At 41.1% G+C, this 26,103-nt stretch overlaps 1 protein-coding gene and 1 non-coding gene across 4 annotated transcripts in view; one reads left to right on the top strand and one right to left on the bottom strand.

Moving 5' to 3' along the window:
* The window catches only part of CLIC5 (chloride intracellular channel 5), a 185,353-nt gene that overhangs the window by 53,232 nt on the left and 106,018 nt on the right, over positions 1–26,103 (top strand). For 2 of the 3 annotated variants that reach the window (XM_054492204.2, XM_054492205.2), the window contains exon 1: positions 16,064–16,444. The exons of the other annotated variant lie outside the window; for it this stretch is intronic. In XM_054492204.2, coding sequence (XP_054348179.2) covers positions 16,382–16,444 — 63 coding nt within the window. In that variant the 5' untranslated portion in view covers positions 16,064–16,381. Of the gene's footprint in view, positions 1–16,063; positions 16,445–26,103 lie in introns of those variants that run through there. 3 annotated transcript variants of the gene reach the window in all.
* LOC129039704 (U6 spliceosomal RNA) lies at positions 13,161–13,267 on the bottom strand. Its single transcript, XR_008503422.1, has one exon. It is a non-coding gene; the product is annotated as a U6 spliceosomal RNA (small nuclear RNA).

Raw genomic sequence — 26,103 nt, 5'->3', positions numbered from 1 at the left:
AAAATGCATAAAGTAAAAGCTGAAAAGTTCTCCCTCCCCAATCTTACTGTCCTGAAATAACCACTTGATATGGTTTGGACTCATGTCACCACCCAGATCTCATGAACTGCAATTCCCATTGTTGGAGGAGGAAGCTGATTGGAGGTGATTGGATCATGGGGGTGGACTTCCCCTTTTTTGTTCCCATGATAGTGAGTGAGTTCTCATCAGATCTGGTTGTTTAAAAGTGTGTAGCACCTCCCCTTTCTCTCTCTTCCTCCTGCTATAGCCATGTAAGACATGCCTCCTTTCTCTTCCACCGTGACTGTAAGTTTCCTGAGACCTTCCTAGCCATGCTTCCTGTACAACCTATGGAACTGAGTCAATTAAATCTCTTTTCTTTATAAATGACTCAGTCTCAGATAGTTCTTGATAGCAGTCCAAGAATGGACTAATACACCACTATTTACAATTTAGTATCTAGCCTTCCAGGAAATATATATATACATATATATATATTTGTTGTATATACATATATATTTGTTATATATATATATGTTTGTTGTATATATATGTATATATATATATTTTACAAAGATGAAATGACTATATGAACTCTTTCATAGTTTGATTTTTTTTTCATTTAACAACATATCAGGGGCTTCTTTTCATGTCATTCCATATTTTTTTATGATATCCTTTCTTATACGGATACACCAAAATGTACCCAATTGATCTCCTACTAAAAGGACATTTAGTCTGGTACATACATCCTTTGCTCACTTAAGAGTTTCCTATCAGTGGACCTCTTGACCATTATAAGGCCCAAATTTGTCTTCAACTTGAATAGATAATAGGCCCACCAAAAACATTGTACCAATATACACTTCCTACCCACATTGCAGACTTACCCACAATTTTTATTACAAATCTTTTAAACATTTTACCAATTGAATACATGAGAAAATCTCTTCCTGGTGCAACTTCATTTTCTTAGCTTAGTAGGATGCCTTTTCATATATTTATTTATCCCCGCATTCCTTTAATGAACTAAGTGTTCACATCTTTTACTGAGAGTCAAGGCTCACCTTGGTGTTTTTATATATTGTATTTTATTATTTTCATTATAGCATCCGTTGGCACACAGCAAGTAGTCATGTACTGAAGACAGCATATTCTGCAGAAAGGGTGAGGGGCAAGGGATCCAGCAACTTACTATTTTAAATGCACTGCTTATTATTTAGTACATAAGAACTTCAAGAACTGGAGCAACATCTCATATTCTGCAAAACACAGTGATGGGAATAAAATAGGATCTTAATAAATATTTGTTGAAAAAAATGAGTAAATGTAGACAAAGACTGATACAGACATATACTATGTGCCTGCATCTGTGCTAGGTACAGGGAAACAGTACTTAGCACATAAGAAACACAATTTCTTCTTTCTAAAACATGATGGTTTGTTAGGGCTTCAGATGTTTAAAATGAGAATTTCACTGCAAGAAGTGATGAATAGAGGGATGATTAGATGTCTCCTGTACTTGAAGATCTTAGTTCTAAAAGGCAACAGATACATAAACAAATAATTTCCATGTAATAGAGCAAGAGTAGAGGTTTGCACAGGGTGCTGTGGGAGCATGAGTTTTAAGGACGATGACAACTTAGGTGAATGAGGAAACATGAAGAAAGTATTTCAAGCAACATGAGCAAAGGCATGGAGGTTTGGAACAGCAAGGTGTGCATGTAGGAAATCAAGCCATTTTAGGGTTTCCCAGAATCTATAGAGCCTGAAGGCGCAGGAGGTCAGGTGGACTGATGGGAAGAACACAGGGAGCAGGTCCCAACCTAGTACATCATTCTGGGGAGTGCAGTCCATGCCGAGCCACCAAAGGGTTTTGAGCAAGGGCGGGGTGTGACCTGACACAAATTGTAGACGCCATGTCCTGGCTACCAAGGGAAGGATGGATTTGAGGGATGAAATGGGTGGCCAAGAAAGAGAGAAAGCAAAAGGGCAGTTAGGAAGGTTCTACGTTTATTGAGGAATAAGGTGATGAGGCTGCAGTAATGAGGATGAAGGGTGGAGAGATCTCAGAGTAGACACTTGGTGGCTAATTGGACTTGAGATGATGGAGCGATTAAACAAAAATATGGGCTTGGTTTCTGGTTTTAGTAATAGGATCTATGACAATGTCACTCACTGGTAAAGAAAATGCAGAATATGGACAGGATTTGGGGAAGAAATTGGTAGTGCACTATCTTGGAAATACTAACCTTGAGAAAACTAGGACACTCAAGGGAGGTTCTCAGCAGACATTTATATATACGTATGAGGCTCTCAAGGAGGTTACAAAGGCTAAAAGTTAAAATTGGAGAATGAATGAATTCAGGAGGGGACTGGATTTCAAGGCAGGGACCTTCATAAGCCTCCCCTATAACTCACTTATAGCCAGGCATAACTCCCAGGGTAACTTCATCTCCCTTTGAGGGCTCATCACAATTGCAGATCTGGAATGAATTCTGGTCTGGACTCTTGAAGCCCTTTTAATCCCTAACGGGAGCAGGGGAAGCTCAGCAGTACAGTTCTTTACTGTTGAATGGGAGTGAACTACTTGTTGATCAGTTGTTAAACTTTCCTTCCCCAGAAAGATGTCAATTCTGCAGCCCAACAGTAGTTTGCTTGTGGTGAATGGAAAACTGAGGTTCACTGGTGTGGGCTGCACTGTCAAAGCCAAGGATACACTTTTTTTTTGGTAAGCAGATAGGCTCCCCTAAGAAACAAGGTTGGGAAGAGGGCCTCTTTCAGTCCTCACCTTTTACTATGTCATCATGAATAGTTTCTTGTTAAACATTTGTCAGTTTCAATGACCCACAGCCAGGTTTTAGGAGAGACAACATATAGGATAAGGCATAAAGGTACAGAGGCTAGTCCTGGCTCTTCCACTTTCTAGTTCAGGGAACTTGGGCAAGTCACTTTACTTCTCTGTGTCTGTTTTCTGATCTTGTTGAAATGGGGATAATAAGAAAAATGTCTGTTCTTCTACCTCTCGGGACTGCTGTTATGATAAGATAATAATTTTGGAAATCCCATGCAAATATTATTATGGTTTGAAGATGCCTGGCTGAGAGCCTGCACTTAGAAAGCCTCAGTAAACAGCCGTTAAATGAACTGTGCCATGAAAGACACTCATTCCCTTGCCCATTTATTCAACAACTGCTTGTTAAGTGTCTGCTCTGTGTGAGACACTGTGCTCATTGCTAGGGATAGAAGGAAAGAACAGACTCCATGAAAGGCATGGAAGAACCGTAAATGTATATTACTAAGTTAAAGAAGTCAGTCTGAAAAGGTTCATTCTGTAGGATTTCAACTACATGCCGTTCTGGGAAAGTGAAACTATGGAGACAGTAAAAGATCAGTGGTTTCCAGAGGTTAATGGGGGTGGGGGAGGAATGAATGGGCAGGGCACAGAGGATATTTAGGGCAGTAAAAATACTCCATAGGATACTATAATGATAGAGATATGTCATTATAAATTTGTCCAAAACTATGGAATGTATAATACCAAGAGTAAAAGTAAACTATCTAATGAAACTATGGACTTTGGGTGACTATGATGTGTCTACGTAGGTCTGTCAGTTGTAACAAATGTACCACTCTGGTGATGAATGTTGATAATGGGGGAGGCTGTGCATGTATAGGGGCAGGGTGTACATGGGAAATCTATACCTTCAGTTCAATTTTGCAGTGAACTAAAACTGTTCTAAAAATAAAGTCTAATAGAGAGAGAGAGAATAGATCATATATGCCTTAGAAGCACCTATAACCTATAACTTACTGGAAGAGAAAGGAATGTAAACAGATTTTCAAATACTGATAAACGGGAGGTATAATCATGCATGTACAGTATTAGTTAGCTTTTCATATTACAATATTTTATCTTCATTTGTGACCAATGCATGCAGAGAGTCAGTACTGTTCATTGTTCAGACAGGACCCCCTTATTTTTTATTCACTGCAGGCAAATGGTCACCCAGTGGTGAATGACTTCAACCACCTGGGACTTCCCGAGAAGGGGTAAGTGATGCTGTATGGTCAGCATTCACATGGCCAGGCATGCAGCATCTCTATGACCAGCTGGGAAGGAGCAGAGGAGGCATTGGTGTTGACTGGTGAACTCAACCAGACCACTTTGGCGTGGCTGTTTTGCATCCTTCTGCCTTTTAATTTGTTGACTTCCCACAAGGACCCAGTGCCTATGAGTAAAGCAGAGCTTAGGTCAGCAGTTTGACTCTTTCCACCTTAATGTTGGGAGGCTTCATGAAGGGCATTAAGTCTTGTGTCCATTGATGCAGTGACTTTGTGCTGTGTTAATGGGGGATAAAAGACTGAGTCTATATTCTGCTTTATTCATCCTGGGACTTAATTTTATCAGAGAGAAAAAATAACAATGATTCCATTTATGAGGTGACAAAAGAGCAAGGTAAAAATGAATTAATTTCAATGTAATGGAATGAACTTCAATGCAATTTTTTTAAAAAAAGCATAAAATCACTTAGCTAAAATAACAGCCTTTGGGAGAGGTTTCTCCCATCCTCCACAAGTCCTGGCCTTCTGTAGTTGCAGCCAATGAGCAAAACCAAGTGTGAGGAATTTTGAGATAAAAAATTTATATTGCAAAGGTGTCTTAGAATAATATTTATCTTTTATACACAGGAGTGCATTGCAAACTTTTGCAAAGTGCATCTAATTGAAGAAATTATGAATAATTACAGAGAAATACAAAAATTGTTTCTTCTAAGTGAGTTTCTGCAAACTCAACATATATTCAGTGGAGCCATCATTATTGGTTATGCTGGAACTCTCACTGAATGAAAACTTCTGGGCAGACTTTCTCCAACAATGTATTGAAACTGCAAAGGTTGAATAATATAATTACATAGGAAAAGGTGAAAATGTGATCTCACAATGTAGACCCCATAGGGATATAATGGGGGAATTCAAGCTTGAACTTCAGCTCCTCCAGTATAAAATGCTTTGTCCCACCTGAGGGCCATCATACATGCTGTTCCCGTCTCTCTTCCCTTCAGTCTTCAAATGAACAGCTCCTTTTCATCTTTCAGGTCTGGGCTTAAATGTCATCACTTCAGAGAGGCCTTCCCAGTGGAACTCTGTGCAGGAGGCTTCCTCACCCCCTTCACTGTGATTCTCTACCCAGATTCCTTTGTTAGCTTTGATCATAATTTATTATTGTATTTGTTTGCTTGTGTGTTTGTTCTGTCTCCCACAATGGATTGCAAGACCCACCAGGCACAGGATGTTCACAACTGGTTTACTCCCTAAGGTATATTCAATGTCTCTCAGAGCACCTGAGATATAAATAGGTGGTCAGTAGATAAATTCATGTGAAAATGATAATTATGGCAATTGCTATCTCAGTGGAATCACAAATGAGATTACTATCTCATTTGTGAGGCAGTTGGTGCTATCTCATCTTCTGGTTATTCAAACTTAGACAAGGAGCATCTTTTCTCAATGCTGTTAGCTTTATTTCAATTGTATTTTCCTAAAAGCATATTATGTCTACTTAGCTAGAAATGGGGTGAGGGGTGGGAGCACCCCACATGCATTTTGAGCACTATGATCTCCTTGTGAGCAAGGCCTGGGTCTTACTCATCAATTTATCCCCAGCATTGAGTACAACATCTGGCACAGAACAGCTGCCCAGGAAGTGTTTGTTGAATTTAATGAAATTGAGATATTTGAAGAACTTTCTGCCTTCTCCTTGGAAGAAGGAAATTGAAGCAATTAAAATAATGCCCTCTGATTTTCTGTCAACCACGTTTTACGGGGGTAGGAGTAATCTTCCTGGCAGATCATAAAAGATAGCACAGTTGAGTAAAGTATATGACAAAAACAGAATCAAAGCTACCTCCCTGAATATAGATTAAAGAGAAGTACTTATTATAGTGCTACAGAAATGAATTTCCTCTGTGTCTGCCTCACTATGACCAGAAAATGTTTTATTCTATTTCTTTGAGATTCTAAATTGGAGAGTGATGCATATACAAGGATGTATATGGAAAGAAAACAGCTTAAATACAGACATGTTCCTAGAATTCTACAGGGGGACTGTTACATTGCTTCCCCCACCTTTAGGATAGATTCTTCTTAAAAATAATAATAATAATTCAGGCTAGACCAATGCTGTTCATCTCCAAGAAAGCACTTGTAATTTTCTCAATAGTATTTTATGTCTTTCAGGAAATAATTTCTTATGTTGCTCAAAGAGCTCATGCCATGCCAAGGAAAAACAGCGAAACAAAGATGAAGGCTATATCAGTCCATTCTCATACTGCTACAAAGAGATACCTGAGACTGGATAATTTATAAAGAAAAGAGGTTTAACTGACTCACCATTCCACATGGCTGGGAGTTCTCAGGAAACTTACAATCATGGCAGAAAGCAGAGTGAAAGCAAGGCATGTCTTACTTGGCGGGAGGAGAGACAGAGAACAAAGGGGGAAGTGCCACAGACTTTTAAACCATCAGATCTCATGGGAACTCACTATCATGAGAACAGCAAGGGGGAAATCCGTCCTCATGATCCAATCACCTCCCACCAGGTCTCTCTCCTGACACGTGGTGATTACAATTCGACATGAGATTTGGGTTGGGACACAGAGCCAAACCATGTTAAAGGCCATCCAGCATTCCATTATTTACCTGGGAGCATTTCTTTTTTTGAATGATTCAGCAGCTGATCTTCAGCCTTCATTTCCAGGCTGGGCCTTTATTATTTTTATTTCTTTGGTTTACTATTCACTTAAACACATTGGTAATAAAATCATACTAGCTAGTGCTTATTTATTGAGGTCATTATAAGCAGATACTTGGGACTTTAACAACCTGGGATTCAAATCCCCAGCTCTAGCGCTTTCTAGCTGACTCACTAATTTGTATATATCAGCTTCTTCATCTGCAAAATGAGATAACAATAATAGCTCCCGCATACTGAAGTTTGCAGTGAGGGATTAAGTGAGATGTTGCCTCTGAAATTCTTTGCTCAGTGCCTCCCTTATACACATTTGGGGAAAAATAACTCTTTTATTCTTTGTTTATCGGTCAGTCACTGTGTTGGGTGCATTATACATATTTATAAATAATATTAATCAAACTACACAAATTTCAGGGAAATTATAGTTATCTTTGTCTTACAGTTAAAGGAACTGAGGCTCCAAGAGGTTGAACAACTAGATTAGAGGGCTAGAAAGTCTTGAATTCAGAATTTCGGGATCTCAGTCTAGTGCTCTTTTTATTATAAGACATTCTCTTTCGAAAAAAATCAATTAACGGAGACATTGTTTATTATTTTTTAACTTTTATTCTGTACCATGTATGATCACCTTAAATCTACACATATAGCCTTTCTCTGGAATTCTGTCAATTCCTGAACATATTTTTACTTTTGTATCTTAGCTTAGGAGACTGTTGTGTTTTTATGAGGATTTGGAACTTTAATACTTTTTATTCACCTCAGGATTGGCCTCACTCTTAAAGTGCATCACTGTGTTGATGCCTCATGTCCACCTTCTAATAGCCATGAGATCTCTTTTCTATCATATAGACCACCTCTTGCCTACAGCCCTTTATACAGATTCTAACTGACGTGAGTATACATAAATGTCTAGTTGCAAACATTAGAAAACTCAATTCAAGATTGTCTGAGCCAAAAAAGAATTTTACTAACCATTAGGACAGGAAAATCTAGTGGTACCAAGTTTCAGGCAGTAAGACATCCAAGTCAGAACTTGGGCTTCCTCTCTATATATCTTGGCTCTTGTTTTCTCTGTGTTGGCTTTACTCTCAGTCAGGTTCTGTCTTACTGGTGGTGGGATAGTTCAAAGAGCTCTAGGATCATACCCTAGTCTGTTTATAAGTGCAGCAGAAGTAAAAATGGTCTTCTAAATTTCTGAGAAAAAGTCCTAGAATTGAATCTCATTGGATCCCAGTTGATCATGTGCCCATTTTGAACCAATCACTGTGACTAGAGATTGCAGTGCTCTGACTGGCCAACATGAGTCACCTGACTGTCCTTAAGGCTTTACTTCAACCTAAGGTACTGTGAATGGAGGAAGGTAGATCCCCAAGGAAACTGGGTAACTCAAGGCAAATGGAATCTAGTTGTCTAAGATTATAACAACTGTTTATTTGTATTTTCAGAGCTTTAATTTGTGTGATCATGGGTGTTTGCCCAATTCCCTCAAAATATTCTACATCCTACTCCCACCAATGTAACTGCTGGCTTCCTATTCCCCGTGTCCCTCACCTTGCTTTTCCCCCAACCCTTGCTCTCTTTAATGCTATTCCCTTTTTTGAGTTATTAAAGACCATTACTTGTCAATTAGCAAGATGGACTGTTCACCAAAAGAAAATCAGATGTGTAGGTCAGAGTAATACTAGGTGACAGTTGTGGGTGGAATTTTTTTTGGAATTTTGTTACATGTATTTATCTTGGACTCTGTCCAAGGTTTTTAAAAAATATTTGTGTAATAGTTGTATTTTTAAGGTAATCTTGCCAGAGCTAAAGTAGGAGCTCGGCCATTAAGTGAGGATAATCACCAGAGCAGTAAATCCTTCCGAAAATGCATGGTGATGCAATAGAAGATGACCTCATATCACTTTTCTCCTACCCTTTGGCTCCCATAACTTCCATTTCCTAGGGCTGGGTATTTTTTAATTTTTGTGTGCCATCTCTTGGGCCCTATGTTTCCTTTTTCATTTCATCTCTGGGTGTGTCTTAGTTTAAGCAGAGTAAAGGAGAACTCCGGAATCCCTAACCCTAGCCGTTTCTTATCCAAGACTAGTCATTTACTTACCCCACCAATTCAGTAAGTAATTTCTGAATTTCTAGTAGCATCCGAACCTCTTCCAACCACATCCTGTGGTTAATAATATGGGCTTTAGCAATGGAGGGAGTCCCAGCTCTGTTGTTTATAACTATCCACATGACCTTGGATACATTACTTACCCTTTTTAAGTTTTTGCTTCTGTATTTGTGAAATGGGATTAATAACACTACCTCATAGAGTTATTATAGAAATGAAGTGAGCTAATATGGACTTTAGAGCTCCCAACACATGGTGAGCTCTAAGCAAATGTTAACTATTATTATTATGATGTAACTCTTTCATATGTTTCAGTTCAAATTAGAATCTTTATAAAAACTTCACACTGTAATGTCCATTTCACTGGTGGAAGGTCAAAATCCCAGATGGAGGAGACTGCAAATAGAAGTGCTGGTTATTCATTCATTGATTGATTCCATCAACAATTATTTATTGAGCATGTGCACTATACAGGGCATATTAGCCTGTTTGTAAGTATATAGCAAGGGACCATTATATCCTGTGGGTCTTGCAAAAGAAACACAAAATTGGATTCCTGTCCTTAAGAAGCTTCCACTCCAGGTGAAAAGTCGTAACTCAATCTCAGAAGGAATAATACAGGAACTAAGACTGCTCATCATCAGAAGGTGGTATGCACACTGTATGTTCTCAGGGGGTTCTAAAATGAGTATGAGCAGTGTCTGGCACATAGTAGACACCCCCAAAACACTGGTTGAAGGAATGAGTAATGAGTGAATCAGTGGGATGAGTGATGGTTGTTGACAAGGACTCTTCAGTCCAGCTCACTCCTAGGCCTCTGCCTTTGCTAAGCACCAATAGACAGACGGCAGTGACAGCCAATATCATTGATCATGTTGGCCATACCCAAGGACACCTTAGGTTATAAAGAAATAGAACTAGCAACTCACCTCAATCCCCCTCATAGCCCAATCTGTGACCTCATGCAGGTGTGATCTAGGACTCACCTCCCTTCGTCTACACCCATTTGGTCCTCCCACAAGGACATAATGTCTTTCTGAAGCTGTCATCAAAATCTTCCAGCTTAAACCTCAAGTCCTTGAGATTGTCTGGGAGATCTCCTGCAGAGAATATAAGTTGTTTAATTCCCATGGAAATAGCTGCTACTCTGGGTATAGTGAGTGGGCTCAGTTGAATACTGCTAGGTACATAAAAGCTGGAACTTGTGACTAATAATGTGATTGCACTCCGGTAGTGGGTAGGGCAAGCATTTTCTGAAAAATCTCCCCATAAGCATCATCATTATTTTACAGAACATGTCATTTCATAACACACACACAAACACACTGTCTAAATATGTTTATTTTGTTTGTTATTTCAATGAAAGTTTGTTTTATTTTATTGATCAGCTTAATTAGAAGCACTGTATCTCATAAAATAGAAATCTCTTTTACATTTCTGAAATTAATGGTAAGATGAGGTCTGATGTTACAGATTTGAAGCAAAGACTGTGTGGGAAGTGGGTATGGTAATAGAACCTGATGGCTTTACCTTTTTGGAAATTATTTAAGCATTTTGATCATTTTTTAAATTTGCATACAGAAAATTCACCTTTTTGGTGTGTAGTTCTGTATATTTTAACACATACAGAAATGTGTGTAACCAATGACACAAACAGGATGCAAAGTAGTTCTATCAGCTGAAAACTGCCCCTTTGTAATCAAACCCTCCTCTATCCCAGTCCCTGGCAGCCACTGATCTTCTCTCCATCCCTATAATTTTTTTATTTTCCAGAATGACATGTAAATGAAACCGTACAGTAAGTAACCTTTTGAGACTGCTTTTCTTTTTCACTTAGTATGGGGCATTTGAGATTTACCTGTGTTGTGCACCAATTAATAGTTCATTCTTTTTATTGCTAAGTGATATACCGTTGCATAAATGTTATCACTTTCTTTTATTCATTTACCCATTGAGAAACATTTGGGGATGTTTCCAGTTTGGTGCAATTATGAATAATACTTTTGTAAAAAAAATTTATGTGCCAAGGTTTTATGTAAACATAAGTTTTCGTTTCTCTTGGATAATACCCAGAGGATGGTAAGTGGGCCATATAGTAAGTGTACATTTGAGTTTATATGAAAATGCCAAACTGCTGCCCAGAATGACTGTACAGTTTTGCATTCCTACCATCAATGTATGAGAGTTCCAGTTGCTCTGCATTCTTGCTCACACATGGGGTTATCATGAATGCACATTTTAACCGTTCTAATAGGTATATTGTGGTATCTCTTAATTTGCATTGCTCTGCTGAAGAATGTTGAGCATATTTTCATGTGTTTGCCATTGGTAAGTCTTCTAGAGTGAAGTGTCTGCTCAGATATTTTGCCTATTTTTTTAGCTGCTTTTTTTTTGAGTTGTAAAAATTCTTTACAAATCCTGGATACAAGTCCTTTGCTTCCTCCTCTTCTCATTACTGGAACAGATTGTATGGAATTGGTGTTATTCTTTCTAAAATGTTTAGTAGAATTCATTAATGAAGGTATCTGGGGCTGTAGTTTTCTTTTCTTGGAGGGCTTTCAACTATGAATTTAATATGTTTAATAAATATAGGACTATTCAGGTTATCTACTTCTCATTGAGTGAATTTTCTTAGTCGTGTCTTTTATCCACTTTATCTAAATGGTCTAATTTACGTTCAGAGAGTTGTTTGTAGTACTCCCTTATCTTTTTGTATCTGTGAAGTTCATAGTTGATATCCCATCTTTCATATCTAACATTGATAATGTATCTTCTCTCTCTAGTTTTTTGGTAAATCTAGTGAGAAATTTATCAACTTTATTGATCTTTTATAAAAACCAGCCTCTAGTATTATTGATTTTCTCTATTATTTTTTCTTCAATTTCATTAATTTCGTTTTTATATTTATTATTTTATTATTTTTGCTTGCTTTGGTTTTAGCTGGCTATTCTTTTTTCTAGTTCCATAAAGTGGAAGCCTAGATTATAAATTTCAGAACTTTATTATTTTCTAAAATAAGTGTTTTATGTATAAATTTTCTACTAAGCGTTGCTTTAGCTGCCTCTCACAAATTTTGATATGTTGTATGTTCATTTGAATTCAATTCAAAATATTTTTAAATAATCCTTGAGACTTCCTTGTTGATCAGTGAATTTCTTAAAGTGTGTGTTGCTTAATTTCCAAATAACTGGAAGTGTTTTGGATATCTTTCTGTATATTAATCTAACTGATTCCATTATGGTCAGAGAACATACTTTGTATAATTTCATTATTTTAACGTAATGAAGTTTGTTCTGTGACTCAGAATGTGATCTGTTTTGGTAAATGTTCCATATATATCTGAAAATAGTGTATATTATGTTGTTGTTTGGGTGGGATATTCCATAAATGCTCATAAGGTCAAGGTTATTGATAGCGTTACTTAGGTCTTCTATATTCTTACGGATTTTTTGTCTACTTGTGCTATAAATTACTAAAAGAGGAGAACTGAAGTCTCTAACTATAATTCTGTATTTCTCTTTCTCCTTTCAGTTCCATCAGCTATTGTTTCATCAATATTGAAGCTCTGTTATTAAGTGTATATGCATTTAAGTTTGTTCTATCTTCTTGGTGAGCTGGCTCTTTTATTATTATTATTATGTAATGTCTCTATTCCTGATAATTTCCTTTTTCTGAAGTCTATTTTGTCTAATAGACTTACATTAATATATGTTTATATATTATTAATAATTATATTAATTTAGAGGCTAGCTTTCTTTTGATTAGTGTTTGCATGGCAGGAGCTTTTCCATCTTTTTACTTTTAATTTATCAATAACATTGCATTTGAAGTGAATTCTGTAACAGCATATGGTTGGGTCTTCTTGTTGCTTTTTTATGCAATCCAACAATCTTCAGCTTTTAATTTATGTGTTTAGACCATTTATATTTAGCTTAAGTATTAATATGGTTATATTTAGGTGTACCATTTTATTATCAGTTTTCTATTCTCTTCCTCTTTTCTGCCTTTTAGATTATTTGAATATTTCTTGTCATTCCATTTTAGCTTATCTGTTGGCTTATTTTTACTATACTTTTGGTTTATAACTCATATAGCTGTTTCTTTAGGGATTACAATACACATACCTAGGTTTTCTCAGGCTACTTAGAGTTTACTATATCAAGTAAAGTATATAAAACTTACAACTGTAGAAATTCCTTGCCCTTTACCCTTTATGCTGCAGTGGTCACATTATTGAATCTAAATATATTAAAAATGGTATCAGATATGTTATAGTTTTCACTTTCAACAGTCATACAAAAATATGAATGTCACACAGATTTGCATGTCACCCTTTCATTGGGGCCATGCCAATCTTCTCTGTATGGTTTCCATTTTAGAATACGTGCTGCCAAAGTGAGCACTAAATATGTTTTTAAAGTACTTTCCTGGTAAAAATTTATTCAAAACTTGCACCACATTTGTGAAACTATGGGTTGGAATTAGACATACAGTGTTTTTCTCCAGACACAGCTAGAATTGACTCTAACCAATTATTCTTTAACATTAAAGGGTACAAAATAAAGTCTTTTTATCTTGAGCTAAGGCATAATATGAAATTGAAAATGGAAAATATGCACAGAAATAGTTTATGACCAAAGAAGAGTTTTTTTTTTTTTTTTTTTTTTTTTTGCAGCATGAAGCTTTATAATATCAAAACTATAAGTTATCTGCAGGGATGTCCAAACGGGAGATATTTCCTATAAAATGTTATTGAAACGGATCTGTCCAATTTTACAATAGCAGTAGATATTTGGAGAAGATAAAATGAAAGTTAACTCTGATAGGTTTGGGATTAAGCAAAGAGAAGTCATACCACACATTGTTTAGATCATAGCCAAGGAAATGATCGAAAATACGTGTAACACATTTTTTGTTAAAACAAAAAACAAAAAACCAAAACAATCGAAGACATTTTATGCATATAATTTTATTTGCTACTGCCACGTTGCCGTTAAAAATATTGCCTATGCTTCAGTGCAAGGATGTTTTGAGTCTGTGCATCATGCAGTGAAGGCACCAGTCTCCCTCTGTAACCTTGGTCGTTCCCTAAAGTATGTAGTCAGTGGCTCAGAATGTACAGCTGTGAAGGTGACTGTTTCTCTAAAGGCTTTGGTGATGTAAACCTGAAGCCAAGCAGGAGGAAAGCAATTAAACATCACCTTGATTAAGTTATAATGTACCAAGAGGGTTGCACATTGGGCTTGGTGACTGCTTTCTTCAGGAAGGAGGAATTTGCACCAAGAGTCTATGGGGAAACAGCCTGCCATAAAGGGTATTGAGGACATCTTTCCCTTTTCTTTGCCTATCAGATGCCTGACCTTTCAGGAAGTTTCAGCTAAAGTTCCTTTTGCTCCATGAAGCCTTTTCCTCTCCTCACCCCAACCATGGTAAATAGTATCTTTACGTGACAGCTTGCATAGCTCCTTCATCTTCCCAATTCATGTGGCAACCTTAGTTTTCCTTTCATATAACTATTATTCTGAAAGGGATTTTGATCTCTGTTAAAACTGTTAAAACTATGCCTTTGTTTCCTCAAAGTGACTTCCACAGTGTGCACCAAGAAAAGCAGTTTGTAGAGCAGTTGAGAGGACAGGCTCAAGTCTCTCTAGGTTTAAATCCTGACTTCACCATTTCCTAGCTGAATGACTAGGGATAAGTTACTTAAATACTTCATGTCTCAGTTTCCCCACTTGTAAAATTGGGATCATTATACATTTGTAAATATTATACAAGTTCAGACATGTAAAGTGCTCAACATTTTTGCCTAGCAGATAATAAATATTATTACTTATTTTTTTATTAAGCGATGAATTTTTTAATAAAGCTATGAAATAAATACATGTTTTTGGTAAGGAAAGACATAGCACAAGCAGGATTAATTAAAGAGAAGGCAAAGAAGACAAAGAGAATTCCACCAGATTCAGGTGCAAAAGATTCAATAATTATTTTTTAAAGAAATGAAGGGTGGGAATGTCTGTTGGTACAACCACTTTAGAAAACCTATGGCAGTGTTTACACAAGGAGAGCATTCTTATACACTACAACTCAGCAAGTCCACTCCTAAGTATACATCCAAGAGAAAAGTGTCTGTGAATCCAACCAAAAGATGTTTGATAGAGAGAATGTTCGTGACAGAGTAGTCATGATAGTCAACCGCACAAATGTCCATCGACAGAAGAATGAATAAATGTGTCGGTGAAAATGGATGATACACAACTACACATAGCACAATGGATGAATATCACAAACATAGTAATGAGCGAAAGAAGCCAGACACCAACATTCCAGGCAAAAAGATCCTATGCTGTTACAAGCCAGAATAATGGTTACCCTGGGACAGGGGAGAGGGGAGAAAAGATGTGGAGAGGAGAGAGCAGGAGGAGCTTCTAGGGCTGTCGCTAATATTTTATTCTTCATCTGGAGCTGGTTACATGGGTGGGTTGGATTGTGAAAATTCGTTGAGGCATACACCTAAGATATGTGCATCTTTTCTGTGTTTGCATCCTACTTCACTAAAACAACCAGAAGAGAACAGGAATGAAGCAAGATCAGAAAATAAAGGAAGAAATAGAAAGAAAATGAAAGAAGGGAGAAGAAAAATAAACAAACCCAGAAGGCTGAAAGGCGGGGATCCTTCCCTAAGCCGCACCTGACCGGGTTGACTCACCCCTCTGCCCCAGGCGCCACCCCTGCCCTGCCCGTCCCCAGCACCCTACTCTCCTTTTGCTCAGCCCAAGGATGGCAAATGCCCCTTTTGGTGGAGGTTCTGAGCATCGCTAAGACAGGAAGGGCTTTCCAAGTGTGTAATGCTGGTAGTGGAGTAACTCGGAGGAGCTGACGCTTTATTAAAGAAACAGAAGACTTGAGAGCCATCTCCTCTCTTCCTTCCCCTTCCCTTTTCCCCTTCCTCTTCCCCTTCCCCTTCTTCTCGACTCTTTCTCCCTCCCCCTCATTATCCGCCCCCAGGACATCCTCTTGGCCTTGGTGGCTTTGCCGGGGCCAGCTCTGTCTCCGCCTCCTGCCCTGCGGGGTCTTGGGGCAGGGGGCCGTGGCCCGGCCCATGCCGGAGCTCCTGGGGTGTCCCCGCCGCGTCCCCGCCCGGCTGACCCCGCCCTGCAGCCGCCGGCTATTTTGGGCGCGTTGGCGGCGGCGGGATCGCTGACAGTCGCGGATCCTGTGACACCTCCGGGCAGCCCGGCACTTGTTGCTCCCAGGACCTGTTGTCATCCCCTTAACCCGGCTTTCCCCGTGGCCCCCCGCCTCCTCCCGGCTTCGCTCCTTTTCATGTGAGCACCTGGGACACTGATCTCTCAGACCCCGCTGCTCGGGCTGGAGAATAGATGGTTTTGTGAAAAATTAAACACCGCCCTGAAGAGGAGCCCCGCTGGGCAGCGGCAGGAGCGCAGAGTGCTGGCCCGGGCGCTGCAGAGGTGGCGCCTCCCCGGCCCGGGACGGTAGCCCCGGGCGCCAACGGCATGACAGACTCGGCGACAGCTAACGGGGACGACAGGGACCCCGAGATCGAGCTCTTCGTGAAGGTAGGTCGGGGTCCAGGCTCCCGCCGCACCTGCCGCGCCTCCCGCCGGGCTCACGCACCAGGGCTCGGGGTGCGCTGGACTCCGGACCCTCCCAGGAGGGCGGCGCGGAGCCTTGTGCTCCCCCGTGGCCTTTCCCCAGGCCAGCGCTCCGCTGCGAGGCTCCTGGGCGGAATGGAGGAAGGCAGGTTCCGGCAGGTGGCCGTCTTCTCGGAGAGTTGATCCGCAGTTTGTCAACCCCCGCCCCCGCCTCCGCTGTCACCGCTGCGAGTCCGAGTCCAGAGCCCTGCCCGGGCGCGATTCGGGCTGGTCCTGAAAGACGTCTCCAGGTGTCGGGATGCGGCAGAAACCTGGCTGGACCCGTGAACCTTTCCTTTAAAACGGGAGGAGGGGGAGGGATGGGAGAGAAACGTTATTGACACCATGATCTTTGGCAAAGCGAAAATGACATTTCTTAAAATTCTCCTTCTCTCTTTCGCTCAGAGATCCTAAAATAAAAGCCAAGGAGACAAAAGTGTTTTCTTGCTTGGTGACTTGCAAAGCAGAAAACAAGCACTCCATTCTCCGACGTTATTATTTTTGTCATAATCATGATTTTTCAAGGCAGTATTAAGGAAATGTTAGGCGTTTGGTAGTAGGGAGAGCCTCCCGTTCAACCTGATGCAGACAGGGATGAAGGAGCACGGTGCAAATTAAATGAAGTCACCTTGCTCCCTGGATAGAAACTGCCTAATGTCAGAGCTGCTGTACTTTATTTGCAACCTGTAGGAGGAAGGATGGAGGCGAGGCTGCGGCGGCGTTTCCAGGTCCGCCGGTGTAAGGAGAAAGAAACATTTGATCAGCCCTTGGTGCCGACGCTGCAGAAGTAGGGAAACCTGAGGCTGCGGGAGAGTAGCCTCCAGGGCTGAGCAGAAACAGTCGCCAGGACTTGGGGGAGGGGAAGTCGGGGACTGCCTGGGCGCCAAGACCTTTCACAAAGGGAGAAAACTCTCCCAGTGCAAAGTTTCCCTAGAAATATGCAGATCGCTGAGAAGGGAAGTCACTGGTGCCTGTCAGGGGCCTCCTGGCAGAATTTAAAAGGCATAAATATTCCCTGGAATTGGGAAAATGTTATTTTGCCCAAAAGATCCTTCTCTACAAGCTAATTAAATAGATGTTTGCAAAAAGTATGAGATCTACATAAACCTTGATAACAATCTGTGGTCTTTGGTACTTTCTGACTCTTAAAATGTGACTTACTTTACACTTGGTACGTGATCTGTCTCCGTTGTCCCAGCCTACCACAAAGGTTTGTTAAATTTCTTCTGCTGGGTTTTACATTCTTTGTGTTTATTTTTCAAACTTACACCTGACATTTAGTGACACTTGCTTTCTTCAGCCTGGTCTCTTCCCACTGTGGCCCCTGTGCGTGCCTTTGGTTTCTGGGACTCTCCCTACCCCCACCCCAGGCAGGATTTCCAGGTCCTTTGGCAGACCCAGCTAATAAAGGAGGTCATTTCTCATCTGCTGCTGGGTAGTGTTGGACCTTAGGGCAGCAAGGGGGTGTTCTGAACTCCAGCATCCAGGCCTGGGCCCTATGGGTGAATAGGGAGAGCTTTAATAAAGCGATGAGTCTTGCTGCTCTCCTTGAAGAAAGCGATTCTAGGACTTACTCAGATTCCCTGAGAGTGGTAGTTTCAAGGTGTCAAGTTCCTGAAAGATATTTGAAACACAAATTGGTTCTTTAGAACCAAAGGAGCCCTTTGCCCCACTCCTAGATGTGGAGACCGATTCTACCTGCACCTTTGGAATTTTCTTGTTGGCAGTGTTGGAGAGTCTCTCCATTTATATAAAAACCTTACTGCACAATTTGCAGCGTTCCCCAAATAATTCTAAAATGACTGTGTTGTCATTTGTTTTTTCCCTAAAGGAAATCAATGAGAGACAGGCAGGCCTTCATGGCTAGCTCAAAAACCAAATTGATGGGGAGATCAAAACATCAGGTATGAAAGTTGTTTTGACCCCTCCCTCAACCCCATCTTTTTGAGCTTCAGGTTAGCAGTTCTCATTTACAAGTAAATGGAACAAGTAAAGTCTAGAAATATTGTGAAATAAAGATGCTGCCCAGGCCTTACTTGAACTGTGTCATTTGAGGGAAGTGATGTCCTTGTTCACAGAATCACACTTTTCCAAAGTTTGGAGTTCCTCTGAGGTACATGATTCCCCGTAAAAAGAAACGCCTTCTTGTTGATGGTGTCAGGTAACTGAAGCTCTTTCTGCAGGGCAGGGTGTGTTGGTTTCTGTGAAGACTTCCAAGAAGGATGGGTCCCACCCAGTTATAGTCATGACTTGGTCATTTTCAACACCCCCTTGGAAGGACCTCCCAACCTCTTGTTTCCACTGGGTGTACCACTCTAAATCACAGTCACCCAGTGAGTTTCACAAGGGCATGTAATTGTAATTGTCTCCCACGTCAATTGATAGTCATTTTCTGTTACTACTACTGCTGATAATGATAATGATAAGAAGAAGGAAAGATTGCAGCATATTAGGACATAATAAGTATGTTCAAATATCTTATCTCATTTGATCCTCAGCAACTTTATAAGGCTTGATTCACTCATGTGAAAGATAAAGAAAACAAGTACACTGGATTCACAGGGACCTTATGAGACTCATTGTCAGAGCACTTGATGAGCTGCAGTTTGCTCTTCTTGTAACAGCCCAGGGAACTAAGAATGATGATTCCTCCTGTTTTGTTGAACAATACATGTGCTCACAGAAAGTAGGTAAAATGCCCAAAGGTAGACAACAGATAGCATTCAGATCCAGTCCTCAAATCTAGCAGTTTAGACTTTGAATTTCTTGCTCTTTTCCAAACACCTATATGTCAGGCCTGGTACCTTATTTTGCCAAGTTAGGCTTCCAAGTGCCGTCATCATGACATTTGTTTATGTTATTAATACATTCTAATGTGTTCATAGAATGCTTCCAAGGAGACTAACCCATTTCTGCTGTGTACTCCAAGTCTTTCCCTTTCGGAGAACATTCTGACAGTGACTTTTAAGAGATTATTTCCCCATATTTTTAGTTTCTACAATAAGAAATGTTAGATCACGTCAACTCTGATTCTAATGTCCCGTAATACCTGTGGATGGGGCAGGGATTTGGAGACACAGTACCTGAGTTCAAGTCTTGCCTCTGCCTCTAATTAGCTAAATGATCCTGAACAAATTGTTTAACTTTCAGGAGCCTCACTGGCCCCCTCTTAAAACAAGAGCATGGTTATAAATAAGGAAACTATATAATTTATTATCCAAACCTAGATACTTTTGAGAGTGAAAGGGGATGAAATCAATAAGTAGGCTGGAACCACAGGTATAACCCAGGATAGTTTGGGAGCAAATCAGGACGTGTGGTCACTCTGGTTATGAAAATACTGTCATTGTAGATTTGCTGTGAGGATTCCATGGGAGAATATAGGTGAAAACACTTTGTAAATTGAAAATTGCTGTAAACACATTGACTTGAATGTTATGAGTACCATGGCAGACTGAACCTTTCTGGACCTGAACGTCCCTGATTTGCCTTGGGGAACAAAGGACTGGCTCCTTCTTCACTTGCAGGGATATTTTGAGAGTAAATGAGATCATATGTAGCTTGGTCTTTGATCATAAGAGGAGGACAACAGGCTAGAGATAATGGCAGTGAGTGTGGTTTATTGAAAGAAATAGAGCAAGGAAGTAAAAGCAAAACAGAAAGCAATTTGAAAAGACAAACACAGGATGTGCTGTGTAGGTTAGATCAAGGCATTCCACCCATTTGCATTGCTTCCTCCACTCCCAGTCTCACCCCTGGACCCCAGAAGTGACTAATGATACAGACAAACTCGCCACAAATGTCTCTTGAGCCAGGAACTGAGGTTTCAACAGAAACCAGTGGTTCTCAGCCTTCACTACCTATTCAAACCATTGAGAGAGATTTTAAAACTTCTGATGGCAGTTTGCTCCCCAAGCCGATTACATCAGTGTGTCTGTGGGTGGGACCCTGAAACAATATTTTCATATCCACTCTCAGGTGACTCCAGTGTGCAGCCCTGGTGGAGAGCCACTGAGTCATAATCAGAGGCAGGTCCAATAGCAGGCAGTTTCTGCCACCGCTGACATAGGTGGCCTTGCTAATGCTGATTAAATGTCCAGAACTTCTAACAGCCTCAGGGCATCACGGTCAGAAGTGTTGTTGATAGAAAGCTTGCATCCAATCGGTGCCCAGTTAACAGATGCTGACGAACTATTAAGCCCTATCCACAGGACTCCAGAACAATCGTGTATAGGGTTGGTCTAGTCAAAGAATCATCAATTCAGCATGGGGGAAGTAAAACAGAGTTCTGCTAATTGTCTGATGGAAACGACTAGTCTTTTATTTATTGAGTGGCCCAAAAGTTTCTGAGTGGTGCAGGGTGCAATGCAAGTTGTGGTGATTCGTGATGTGGTCATCTGACTTCCAGAACAGATAGGATCAGATCTTGTGGTGTCGCCTCTATGTCCCTGAGCTACTGTGACTGCCTGGTCACCTTGGGCAGCTTGCCTAAGCATGAGCTCACTAGGTTTTTAAAGTTCCCTTCATCATATTAAGCTACTGTGTTTTTCTTTCCCACTATCTTCAGGTTTTGATCTGTAGTCAATAATGCAATACACAAATTTGCCTGCCCTGCTATGGCAGTGAGTGCTTCTTCTCCTGGTAACACATCCCTGGAGAGCTAGCGTCAAGGGTTGTATGATGCATATTTGAAGTGCCATGGCAAGGTGGTGGGAGTGAGGACTGGCTCTGCAGAGGCTGACGTCCACTGCCAGTGGTGTCAGCTGCTGCCTCCCTGATGACTTGTGTTGTCTCTTTGGGCATTTATTGGCCCCCTCCATGCAAGACAAAGCGTCTGTCAATTTAGACAGTCAGTTAGATCAAAAACTTCTCATTCTTGGTTCACTTTGAGTTGTCAGCTGCTGGTCCCATGTTAGTGGTGGCAAGAGATGTGGTGGAAGAGTGAAACTTTGGTGTCAGGCTGTGATTCACCAGTGTGTTGGCCAGGATGGGCTGCTTGACCTCTCTGGACCACAGATTTTTTTTTTTAACCAGTGCAGTGCTAACAGCAGCAGCACATCTTTCATGGACTTGGTGTGAGCATTTCAAGCTGAGTATGGATCTGGCCTATTAGTAAGACTTTCTCTGTAGGCTCCATGTAGCCCAATAAGTAAAAGTAAAGCCCTTGGGCCTCCCTCCCTTGATGTGTACAAGAAGTCAGAGGCTCAGTCCTACCAGCTGAATCTCACATCTCAGAACCAAGATACTTCTTGAAAGAAAATGTAAGTTTCCAAAGCAGGTTGCCATTCAGGGAACTGGAAGAGAAATGTTCCCAATTGTTGGAGCTGACCCCTGAGAACACAAGCAGTGTATCTCATTGCTGCAGACCAATGGCTGCTGAAGTACAGCGCAACCACCACTGGATCTGACTGCCTCCGACTGGGCTGCTTCTCCACAAGCTGGAGCCCGCTAGAGCCCATGTCTGGAGTAATGTGGTTGGCCTGACTACAGGGTAACTGCAGATCCCTGACCCATTGGGTTCTTCAAACTCAAGGGAAGTTGGTTCCTCCTGTCAGTTGCTCCCCCATCCAAGAAAGCTCCTACATAACTGCTTCCCCAAGGCTCCTGGTAGCCAGGCCAGGGTACAGGATCCTCTTTATTTTCAAGAGGATCCCTGGTTCTCTTTGCAGATTTTCCTACGCCCTCCTCAACAACCTTCCAGCTATGCATAGCCATAGGTGCTCTCATCGAAAATACTCACACATGCACACGTATTATCTATCAGGATTATGGGGAAAATGTCGTAGGCTCTCACTCTCTGGTATCTATTAAAAAACTATTACCCAGAACACATCCTGAGTTGTATCTGTTGTCAAGACTGGAGGAACTAGAGATAGTAAAGATGCAAAGTGGTTAAGCATGAGTTTCCTAAGATGTAGTTCTGTAAAGGACTCTCTCTACCCAGGGTGTCTTAAATCTAACACTGCTTGTATTCTGAGGGGTCAGCTCCCAGTCAGTGACATTTCTCTTCCAGTTCCCTAAATGACAACCTGCTTTGGAAACGTGTCTTTTCTTTCAAGAAGTATCTCAGTTCTGAGATGTGAAATTCTTTAAGGACAAATAAGATAAATATCCTATTGTCTGGACTGAAATGAATTCTTCCCTGTAAAAAGAAATGGAGTTGTTAACTTCTAGAAGTTCTTTCTAGCTCTGCTGGCTTGGGAAAAGTCTTTGAATCCAATAAAGGGGGATTCAAAGACTCTTCCCATGCCAGCAGCACTGGAGGTAAACCATGGGTAGGCTGGTGGTTCTCAGCCTTTGGGGCATGAAAGAGTCACTGCACTTGCCTTCTTCACTTGTACCTGCCCAGGTCCTGACTATAGAGATTCAGATTTAGGAGGGTGGGGTGAGGCCCAGGCATCTGTATACTTAAAAAGCTACCCACTGGTGATTCCGAGGTTCATCAAAGACTGAGAACCACTGGTGCAAACCATGGGTAAATAGGGCTGAACTACTCAGTGGAGCATGAAAAGGACAAAATATGGTCCAGTCGCTACTTGAAACAAGCATTTCACAGGATGGAGGAGGCCGAGGTAATATGCTGGTTCACATGAATCACTCCAGATTGACATCAAATAAACCAGAAAAGGGAGGAAAGAAATGCTTTTGACCTTTCTTTTGTAATTTTTCTTTTCTTCCTTTGTATATTTTTTATTATATAGGAGTGACACATAATTTTAAACGGCAATGCATGAAGGAGATAGTAAGATAAAAAATGTAGGGAGTTAGGGGATAAAAGATAATCAATCAATCAATATGTGAAAATGCTTACAGAGCACCTACTCTGTTCCAGTCTCCGTGAAAGCTGAAGGGGGCTGGGGGAGATCAGAGAAGAAGACAGGCTGCAGTAGCTTGTGAGAGTGCCACTGAGGAGTGCAATGCAAACAAGCATCAGTGGCACATGAGTGACAGGAATGAAGTGAGTCATGCATATGATGGGACCAGTGTGGCCCAAAGGGTGTCTTCGGGCCCAGCTTTGGGTAGGGTGGGACCTGAGTTGTGTCTTGAAGAATGATCAGGATTCAGAAGTGGCCAAAAGTGAGCAACCATGTCAGGTTCAGCAAAGGTGTGGAGATGGGGGTGCTCAGGGCTTATGGGTACACAGGGTTGTCTGAAGCAAGTGGTATATGGAAGGAGCAATTGGAAATAGGACAGCAAAAAAGCCAACAACAGCAGCAGGAGGGGGCCTTGAATGGGAGGTAAGTGGTATCTGCTCCCTTGTAAGTAGTGGGGAGTAACTGGAAGTGTCTACACACAATAGGAGATTGACTTGGGTTATGTTTAGAAAGATTCATAGCAGGACTTCGTGCTTTAGTGGGAAAATCAATGAACTCAAAGTATGATGGATACCCTAAAAGTCCTGACTTGATCACTGAACAACCTATGCATGTAACAAAATTGCTCATGTACCCCATAAATTTGTGCAAATGAAAACGGGAAAAAAAGAAAAAGAAAAAGAAAAAAAATAAACAGAAAAAAAAAAAAGAAAGAAGACCTGGATTCCAGGTCTGCCACACACTGGTTGCGTGACTTGCTTTAAGGGTTAGTTTTTTTCTATAAAATGTGATCAACATTCATAAAACCATAGAATTTATTATTTGGAAAAGCTTCCAGAAGTCATCCAGTCTGACCTTCTCTGATGAGATAAGTAAGTTCCCAATCTAACACTTTGGGATATACGCTATGTGGGTTTAAGAAAGAGTAGTGAGATAAAATGTGAGCTGCTGCTGTTTTTGCCATTGCTATTATGGCTGCATTCACTGTGACCATGTTGGAATAAGGAGAGCCCTGAGGCAGAAATCAGTGAGGAGGCTATCCCAGTGGTCCCATCAGGAGGCCAGGTAAGTCCAAACAAGGGCTGAAAGACAGAGTGTGTTGTGAATAGAGAAGTGAATACAAAATTAGGTGCATACCTTGGAAGAAGCCTGTGCAAATACTGTATATTAGGGGCACCAACACCAAAGACTCAGCAGTTTCCTGGTACATTCACCCCTGGAAAGGTTAGTGTCCACATCTAGAATGGTGATATCTTTAATGGGCTTCACCATTACTGTCTAAGCTACTGTAAATTGAAGAGTACAGACAAACTAATTGAGCTTTAAGTTTCCTTTTGACTCTGAAAGCCTATGTATCCTGTGAGGAAGGGAGTTGCTGTTCATTAAAATCATTTGGATTTGGAATGGTGTAATTTGAAGTGCTGGCAGGCCAGCGCCATGCAGATGTTCCTTAGAATGCTGAAGTATCACAGCTGAGGATCACAGGGGGTCAGGGCTAGGGATGTTTATCTGAACTTCTGCTCAGAGCTACAGTTGACGGAGGAGGTTCCCCAGAGGGGGGAGCATGGAGAAGAAGTACAGAAATAAGGACTTACTTTAAGAAATGTCTTTTGGTGCTGGGCGCGGTGGCTCATGACTGTAATCTCAGCACTTTGGGAGGCTGAGGCAGGGGGATCATGTCAGGATATCGATCGAGACCATCCTGGCCAACATGATGAAACGCCGTCTCTAGTAAAATACAAAAAAATTAGCCGGGTGTGGTGGCACGCGCCTATAGCCCCAGCTACTTAGGAGACTGAGGCAGGGGAATCGCTTGAACCCAGGAGGTGGAGGTTGCAGCGAGCTGAGTTTTCACCACTGTACTCCAGCCTGGCGGCAGAGCAAAACTGTCTCAAAAAAAAAAAAAAAAAAAGGAAGAAAAAGAAATGTCGTCTGAGAGGGAGGAATGAGGCAAGTGAGAAGTTAGCCAAGGTGATCAAGCAATAAGAGGTAGGAAATAAATGCAATGTCCTAGGCAAAGGAAATCATGTGAACAATGGCTCAGAAGCAAGACAAGCCCGGATGTGTCCCAGAAAACTCAGAGCTTTGCTTGGCTGTGTTGAAGAGGGTGTGAATGGATATTGGGAAGGCAGATAAAAATATAAGTTAGGGGCCAGGCGCGGTGGCTCACATCTGTAATCCCAGCACTTTGGGAGGCTGAGGTGGGCAGATCACGAGGTCAAGAGTTCGAGACCAGCCTGGCCAATATGGTGAAACCCCATCTCTACTAAAGATACAAAAAATTAGCTGGACGTGGTGGCGCACGCCTGTAATCCCAGCTACTCAGGAGGCTGAGGCAGGACAATCGCTTGAACCAGGGAGGCGGAGGCTGCAGTGGGCCGAGATTGCGCCATTGCACTCCAGGCTGGGCGACAGGGCAAGACTCCATCTAAATATATACATGTATATATATATATATATATATATATATAAAAATATATATAAAAGTTAGGGCTCTGTCCTAATCTGTTTGAGCTGCTATGACAAAATGCCATGAACTAGGTAGCTTATAAACAACAGAAACTTATTTCTCACAGTTCTGGAGGCTGGGGAGTCTATCAGTGCACCAATAGATTTGGTGTCTGGTGAGGGCCACAATTTGGTTCATAGCTGTGACCTTCTCACTGGGTTCTCACATTGTGGAGGAGGAGAGCTCTATTCTCTTCAGCCCCTCATGAAAACACTAATCCCATTTGTGAGGGTTCCGCCCTCATGACCTAATCACCTCCC

This window comes from Pongo pygmaeus, chromosome 5 (assembly GCF_028885625.2).
Source record: "Pongo pygmaeus isolate AG05252 chromosome 5, NHGRI_mPonPyg2-v2.0_pri, whole genome shotgun sequence".
In the NCBI taxonomy this organism is placed as follows: Eukaryota; Metazoa; Chordata; class Mammalia; order Primates; family Hominidae; genus Pongo; species Pongo pygmaeus.
The sequence above is the reverse complement of the archived record's forward strand: the minus strand, read 5'-3'. Positions and strand labels throughout refer to the sequence as shown.